The sequence below is a fragment of the Schistocerca cancellata genome, chromosome 1, assembly GCF_023864275.1.
Source record: "Schistocerca cancellata isolate TAMUIC-IGC-003103 chromosome 1, iqSchCanc2.1, whole genome shotgun sequence".
In the NCBI taxonomy this organism is placed as follows: Eukaryota; Metazoa; Arthropoda; class Insecta; order Orthoptera; family Acrididae; genus Schistocerca; species Schistocerca cancellata.
Genome location: NC_064626.1, coordinates 865187912 through 865196137, shown reverse-complemented (window position 1 = coordinate 865196137; position 8226 = coordinate 865187912). Strand labels below are relative to the sequence as shown.

The window sequence follows — 8226 nt, the reverse complement described above, 5'->3', positions numbered from 1 at the left end:
TGATATGACTATCTTTTCCTTGTAATATATTTGCTTTGACGTCCGTATTACAGTCTTTAATATTTTGCAGTATTTCTTGTAATGTGCTATAGCATCAACATCTGAACTGTTTAAGATTGACAGATACAGTTTTCTTTTTGTTTTACAAGATACCCCTATTCCTTGAGTAATCCTAGGCTTCTTTGTAGACATTGCTCTAACCTTGGTACGTTTTGGGGGAAAACAGTGTTCGAATAAGGTAAGCACCTTATTAGCAAAAGTGTTATATTTTTCATTCATACTATGAGCACTGTAAACATCAGTCCAGTGAATGTCTCTGAGCAGCGTTCTAAAATAATCAATTTTTGGCTTATTGATTACCCTCTTGAGCTCAGATTTAACAGATTTTATATCCTGTTCAGAATTAACATTTAACAGAAGGAATTGCATGTCATAGTCTGAGAGGCCATTAACTATTGGTTTTGTAATATAATTTTGTTCATTGGACTTTTCTATAAATATATTATCAATGGCTGTTTGTGAGCAATTGGCTACCCTACTGGGGAACTTTACAGTGGGAATTAAGTTGAATGATAAGTGTTACTAACTCAAATAAGTTCTTATTGGGAGAGTCTTTAAGGATATCTACATTGAAATCACCAGCAACCACTATTTCTTTGTTTTTGGTCGTTAAATGGGCCAGTACAGCTTCAAGGTGGTTTAAAAACAGATTAAAGTTGCCTGCACGTGCTCGATATACACTTAATATTATGAAGGATTTTTTGTGAAATTCTACTTCTGTTGCACATGCTTCCATATGCTGTTCTAGGCAAAATTTATGAATGTTCTTAAATTTATGACAGTTCCTGATGAATGTGGCAACTCCTCCTTTCTCCATTTCTGATCTACAAAAGTGAGATGCTAACCTAAACCCTGTAACACTTAAAAGTTCTATACCAGTGGTCACATGATGTTCAGAGAGGCAGATTATGTCAGCTGCGTTTGAAGACTCTAATTCATCTACGCAGATAATTAATTCATTAATTTTATTTCTCAGTCCTCGAATATTTTGATGCAATAAAAATAGCTGACATTTCACATTGACTGAGTTAAAATTGGGTAGAGTTGAAATATCTGTTGACTGTTGAAAATTCTTAACCAATAGCTGTTTATGCTGGTGTAATACGCTGGAATTATGTTTTTTTTTTAATTTCTTTCTCAAACTGAAGGTTTGTCTCAGTTCTAACCTCTCTTAAAATTTGCTTTCTTTCTGTCCTCCCTACCCTAAAAAAGGGTCTTTTCTGACCTTTAAAATCTCTGAAAATTGCCATCTGAACTTCTTCTTCTTCTTCTTCTTTATCTTCATCTTCCCCTTAAGATGGTCTTCACTGTCGTCAAGATCAATTCTTATGCTGCACTTCTTGAAAGATTTGATAATGTCTTCTCTCAATCTAGACAACGAATGTTTTATCTGCTGACACACGTGTTTGATTGTAGGTCAGTTTTAAAGCTCCCTTCGGCATGAACTCATATTCCGTATCATCCATCATCCATTTGCTCTATTCCTCTCTCATATACACTTTTAAATGGTTTATTTATCGTGACATCAAGAGGTTGCAATTGTGAAGTTAAGTCCTTCTGGAATAACAGCAAACTCTGTACTTCCCTCTCTCAATTTCTCTTTCACAGAATTTTTCAAGTAACTACTATACTGATCTCGCACAAGAAGAGAACTCTCCTTCAATAAAGCACCTTGCCTTCTCTCCCAGATCCATAATTTCATACCACTCTCGTCCATGTAACCCTCGTCGTGTATGTGAACAGCATCACCTGGTGCTATTGCAGACAGTTCAGGCATTCTTTTGCACTTGAAAATGATCACTGGATAAAATTTAGTACTGTCAACACAACATGAAAGGACAACAGTGTAGTGCATTTTTTCATGTCCACTTGTTTCCATAAATTTAGCAACTTTCATGGCAATACTTCTGTTATTCGGCACATCAAATGTCAGAGGAGTTTTGTCCATATTTGCCAATAGGCTTAGTTCCACAGTGTTTTTCTTTCGAAGTTGAATAATAAAGTGATGAAAGCATAAAATTTTCTTTTCATACTACTGTGGCATTTTCTGAGATATTCTGGTTTTGGTTTGCATGTTAAGCCTGCAAGGCTTCACAAACCTGTAGCACCAACCAACTGTTAAGATCAACTGTAGCACCAACTTACGAGTTTGTATTTGAATCATTTTTGTATTCATTCCAATGCCATTTTGATGGTGTTCTTGAATCCATTTCCATACATCATCATCTAGGTTTGGCCATTTTGCATTCAGTCCTCCTTTGCCAAATTTCATCTTCTTCAGTTTTTTCAGTTCTTCCTTAGTAGCCCGCCAATCGTGAATGTTTTTCTTCAGCTGCTGGAGGGCCAAAATACTGCTCAGCTGCTCTGTTTCCATGTTGTTCTGCATATGCTGTTATTTTCAGTTTATAGCCTGCATTATATGAATGAATTTTATTTTTTATCACTATGAAACTAGCTACTAACAAAAATATTGTACTGTTACCCATAACGCTAATCACTTTCAATTCAAGTTCACTGATACCGTAGACTGTCAACAAGCTTGTGAATCCCCACAACTCATGTTCATCACATCAGTGCACTGCTGCTGTCAGTTGTATTCTGTGTTGCAAGATAAAAACAGGCATTGAATATATGGCCATTTTTAAGACTGGCGGGAATTTTAAATCAAACACTTAACCTTTTTTAATTTAATTTAGAGTATAACATACACTTGAATTTTGGAGGCAATTTTTCAAAGAAAAATGTGCATCTTATAGTCCTTTGTGTCAGTAATGTGGAGTGTCATACAAGGCATATTCAAAAGTAAAGAAGGTACATGCACTGTAGACACGTAGAATGAGAACATATGAACACAATAAATGTACCTAACGTACCTTTGGAACAGCAAAGAGAGTACAATCTGTCACACTGTTGGAGCGTGATGTCACTTGGTGAGGATGAGCAGGTTGATAACTTGTTGTCTGAGATAAAGTTTGCTGCTGTTGATGCCTCTGCAACTGCTGTGGCAGTGGCAACTGTGGCTGTTGGCGTTGCTGTTGTTGATATGGCAATGGCTTGTCCAGCAGCTGCTGTGGCTGAGACTGTGTTATAACCTGGCGCTGAATGGGTGGTTGTGCTTCTTGCTTGCAAAAAGCCTGGATGGTTGTTGGAGGTTTTTCAGTCAGCGAGACAGGCTGCCCTATAAACAATTCACAGCTCTTAATTATGGTTACTGCATTAGTAGACAATGTCACATACTTTTCTTGTCATGAAACATAGACAAAATGTAATATATAGCAGAGAGAACACACCCATTTTGTGTTTCAACAGGATAAAGATATGAGACACAAACTGCAATACCATGAGAGGGAGGAAGAAAAATCAAAATTTTAGACATGGTTTTATGTTTATATCCTCTCTTGCAAAGCATTCTGTTAATTTCTGTTTTGTTTAATTATCCCGGGATTTTGTGGTTCCATTGCATCTCTTCCCCTTTTTGTAGTTATTAGATCCTTACAAATGAGAAAAACGTACAAGAAGTCCCACAGGTGAATATAGGTTTACTATCACCACTGCAACAAGAGAAGACAAATAATTCATATCAAAAGAAAGTTGACTGATTAGTGATTAGCTAACATTCACAGCATAATTTAATCAGAACTGCTGGATACAACTTCTCCCATTTTGCAAATCTTCACCTGAAAGTCATGATGGGATAGAGATTAATAACTGAATGTTACTACACAATATTTGAATGTTTTCTGCTTCTCAAAGAAACCTGAATGGAACAAGCTAATTATCGATACTGGCGACCAGGTAGTGTTGGCTGGAATGAAAATTACATAGGATGTGCTCGAACTACCACGAAAATGAATTCATTGCATGGTTTACGATCCGGATTTCTCAAGTCAGCTTTTAATTTTCAGTTCAGCTGCCTATGCACAGACCAAAATTAATTACTCCTCAGTAATGCCTCCTTCATGGCTCAATTAGATATTAGATATCTTGAGACAAGAGTTCAAATTAGGTAAGACAGAATGATGAAACACGACGAATCAACAATAATGTGTTGGCTAGGTAGTTCTAATATTACAGGTCCAACTTCACAGTAAGACTTACATGAAGAGATACTAATGAAATCTTTTTAGCAGAATACAAGGTGTGCAAATAAAGAGACCATGCTGTGTTCAATCTGGCAAAGCTGATGGCGCTGAACTTGGAGGGGAGGCAGATAAACAGGTGATACAGTATGTTGGACCATGCTAGTGTCATCTTGGTTGTCTGCAGTATATTCTTTTGTGATGGTTTTTCTGGTGCATTCTTACGATAAGTGACCTGAATTTTGAGCAATGGTATGCGATCAGATTTTGTTTCAGATTTGTACACAGTGCATGGGCAATATTTGAAAAACTTTGGCAATCCTACAGGGAGTGTTTTGTTAAGGGCTCAGGTGTTTTGGTGGTTTAAGGCATTTGCAGAAAGAGGGCAGTCAACTGAAGATGAACCTCACAGTGGAAGGCCTTCTGTTTCAAGAACTGATGCATCGGAGTCCATGAGCATGTGTGCAGATCATCAGTTGACAGAATGGCAGGGACAAATTTGAATATGAGTCACACCATCATTCATAAGATACTGACCAATGAGTTGCAGATGTGAAAAATCTGCTCAAAACTGGTTCCAAGAAATCTCAAGTGCCTTGTCATGCAGCAATATCAGTAAACCATGTTTTGACCAGAAAGTACATTCCTGTCTCTCCTCAGCCTCCATATTCACCCTACTTGAGTCCCTGTGACTTTTTTCTCTGCCCAGGATTGAAAACACATCTCACATGACGTTCCTTTGAGGCACTGGACAGTATTCAGATGGCTTTAACAGACCAACTGAATGTTATTCCATTATCCGAGTTCCAGAACTGCTTTGAGAAGTGGAGAAACCATCTCCAGCACTGAGTGGCTTTCCAAGACAAGTGCTTTGAAGTGGAAAATGTCCAATTGCGATGTTATTGGAATAAAACTGGTGAAAAAAAAATAGTCTAAATACTTTACTCACACACCTTGTTTCTATGACAATGTTTTCTATCAACATTTCAAAATGAAGTGCTGAAATGTTGCAGCATGGGAATAAAGAAATCAGATGAAAATTCAAACACAGCTCATACTGAGGATACTTGTTGCATCCAACCACCACACATCTGCAGATTATGCAGGGTGGACATGGCTAAAAAGTGTGATGCAATGGGGTGGGGTGTAAGGAGGGAAAGCTGTATTGTGGAATTATTTGCAACTCAGTTTTATGTCCTAAGATTAAGTATTATCCCAAGGTGAAAACTTATTGCTCTCTACCAGAAATACCATGCTGGTAAAAGTACTACTTTTTCCTTATATTATGTTTCGATTTTAGCAGAAATCATGAAATATACAATAATGCTTCTTGTGTAATTCAGGCAAGACTACTGTGTGTTCAAGACATTTACATCAAGTTTTTTTAAGCAGCAATAGGAACTTTCATGATACACAATGTTACAATACCGTTAAAAGATCTATCTGAGATATTATGTACCACCAGCAGTTCACAGCTGGTGAGAACTAGGGCAGAGGTCATCAGATATTCTTAAAATTACAAAAAAAAAAAAGACAGTAACAGCGATGAAAAATCATTCTTCAGTGCCCAGTGTGTCTTCCCACTGGAAATTATTCATCTTCACTTCAAATACTCACTCCAAAAATGTTCTATCTCAACACGCCCTGAGTTGTTCACTTATAATGAGACAAGCTAAGTCTACATCTACATCTACATCTACATGATTACTCTGCTATTCACAGTAAAGTGCCTGGCAGAGAGTTCAATGAACCACCTTCAAGCTGTCTCTCTCTACCGTTCTACTCTTGAACGGTGCGGGAGAAACGAGCACTTAAATTTTTCTGTGCGAGCCCTGATTTCTCTTATTTTACTGTAATGATCATTTCTCCCTATGTAGGTCGATGCCAACAGCATGTTTTCGCAATAGAAGGAGAAAACTGGTGATTGGAATATCATCAGAAGATCCTGTCGCAACGAAAAACGCCTTTTAATGACTGCTACTCCAATTCACGTATCATGTCTGTGGCACTGTCTCCCCTATTTCATGATAATGCAAAACGAGCTGCCCTTCTTTGAACTTTTCTGATGTGATACTGTTAAAGTATGGGGCAATATACCATAGGCATGCAGTTTGATTAGAAGACAGTCGAGAGGAATTGTGTCCTACCTGATGCGGATCACACAACGCACAGCAATACCCCAGAATAGGGCGGACAAGGTGGTGTAAGCAGTCTCTTTAGTAGACATGTTGCACATTCTAAGTGTTCTGCCAATGAATTGCAGACTTTGGTTTGCTCTACCCACAACACTTTCTATGTGATCATTCCAATTTAAGTTATTTGTAATTGTAATCTCTAAGTATTTAGCAGAATTTACAGCCTTCAATTTGTGTGACTTATTGTGTAATCAAAATTTAGGGGATTTCTTTTAGTACTCTTCTGAATAACTTCACACATTTCTTTATTCAGGGTGAAATGCCACTTTTCTCATCATACAGATATCTTATCTAAATCATTTTGCAATTTATTTGGTCATTTTATGACTTTACAAGACGGCAACTGGCAGTATCATCTGCAAACAATCTAAGAGGGCTACCGTATCTACTCAAATGTAAGCTGCACTTGAATCTAAGCCGCACCTGAAAAATGAGACTCGAAATGAAGGGAAAAAAATTTTTCCCAAATCTAAGCCACACTTGAAATTTGAGACTCAACATTCAAGGGGAGAGACAAGTTTTAGACCGCACCTCCAAATCGAAACAAAGTTGGTCCATTGCAACGTGAGACACAATTTAGGTCGAATGGATGAAGATACAGCTACAGTAGTTTGGTTCGAGTCGTAAGCTTAGCAGTTAAGCTTTACCAGGTAGCCATTGCTATGCACCAGATGCTCCGTCTGTACTTATACAAGTACCATTCCTTTTTCACGTGCTTCATCTGGTTTGAATCCATTGCTTATTTTGCTTTGATCTGATAAGTGCCGTTCTCTTTGCTATAGGTGTTTACGTCACTCTAAGCTGAAAACCCATTATTGTACTGTGTCATGCATTGTTTGTCGCATTCTAATAATGAGTGTTTACGACCTGTCGCAGCTCGCGGCATGCGTTACTTTTGTGCGCGCTACTGCCGCTTACAATAAAAAAGAGAGGAATTGTCTCATTAGTGAAACAATGGCAAGAGAATGCAATCTGTTGTTACTGCAGCAGTTACTTACAACGCAATGCAGGGATTGAAACTCGGGGTGGAGAAAAAAGCTCGTCTTGTACCCCTTTTTTATTGACGCAGAGGTTTTGGCGCCAGTATTTAACTTTGTACGTGCAAGGCATGCCTGTGTAGCGCTACCTATAATTGACGGCAGAAGTTAGTTGTGGCGGCACCTACCAACATTTTTCAGAACTTCCGCTTACTTTGCACTCGATTGTAAGCCGAAGGCGGTATTTTGGTTCACAAAAACCGGAAAAAAAGTGTGGCTTAGATTCGAGTAAATATAGTACTCAGATTGTCTCCTGTGTCATTAATATAGATCAAGAACAATAGAGGGCCTGTAACACTTCCTTGGAGAACGCCGGATATTACTTTTGTAGACTTTCCATCTATTACTATGAACTGTAACCTTTCTGGACAGGAAATCATAAATCCAGCTGCACAACTGAGGCGATATACCATAGGCATGCAGTTTGATTAGAAGATGCTCGAGAGGAATGGTGCAAAAAGCCTTCTGGAAATCTAAAAATATGGAATCAATTTGACATCCTCCGCTGACAGCACTCATTACTTCATGAGTATAAAGAGCTAGTTATGTTTCACAAGAATGATATTTTATGAATCCGTGTTGACTATGTGTCAATAAATTGTTTTCTTCAAGGTACTTCATAATGTTCAAACACAGTATATTTCCAAAACCCTAATGCAAATCAACGTTAGTGATATGGGCCTGTCATTCAGTGGATTACTCCTGCTTCCCCTTTTTGGGTATTGGTGTTACTTGAGCAATTTTCCAGTCTTTAGGTATGGATCCTTCTGTGAGCGATTGGTTGTATATAATTGCTAAATATGAAGCTACTGTATAAGCACACTCTGAAAGGAACCCGACTGCTAGACAATCTGG

General features: G+C 38.0%; 1 protein-coding gene across 1 annotated transcript in view; it reads right to left on the bottom strand.

Annotated features, from left to right (window-relative positions):
* Positions 1–8226, bottom strand: part of LOC126189517 (MLX-interacting protein) — a 401730-nt gene that overhangs the window by 136687 nt on the left and 256817 nt on the right. Inside the window, exon 8 of the mRNA XM_049930949.1 lies at positions 2934–3238. Coding sequence (XP_049786906.1) covers positions 2934–3238 — 305 coding nt within the window. The remainder of the gene's footprint in view (positions 1–2933; positions 3239–8226) is intronic.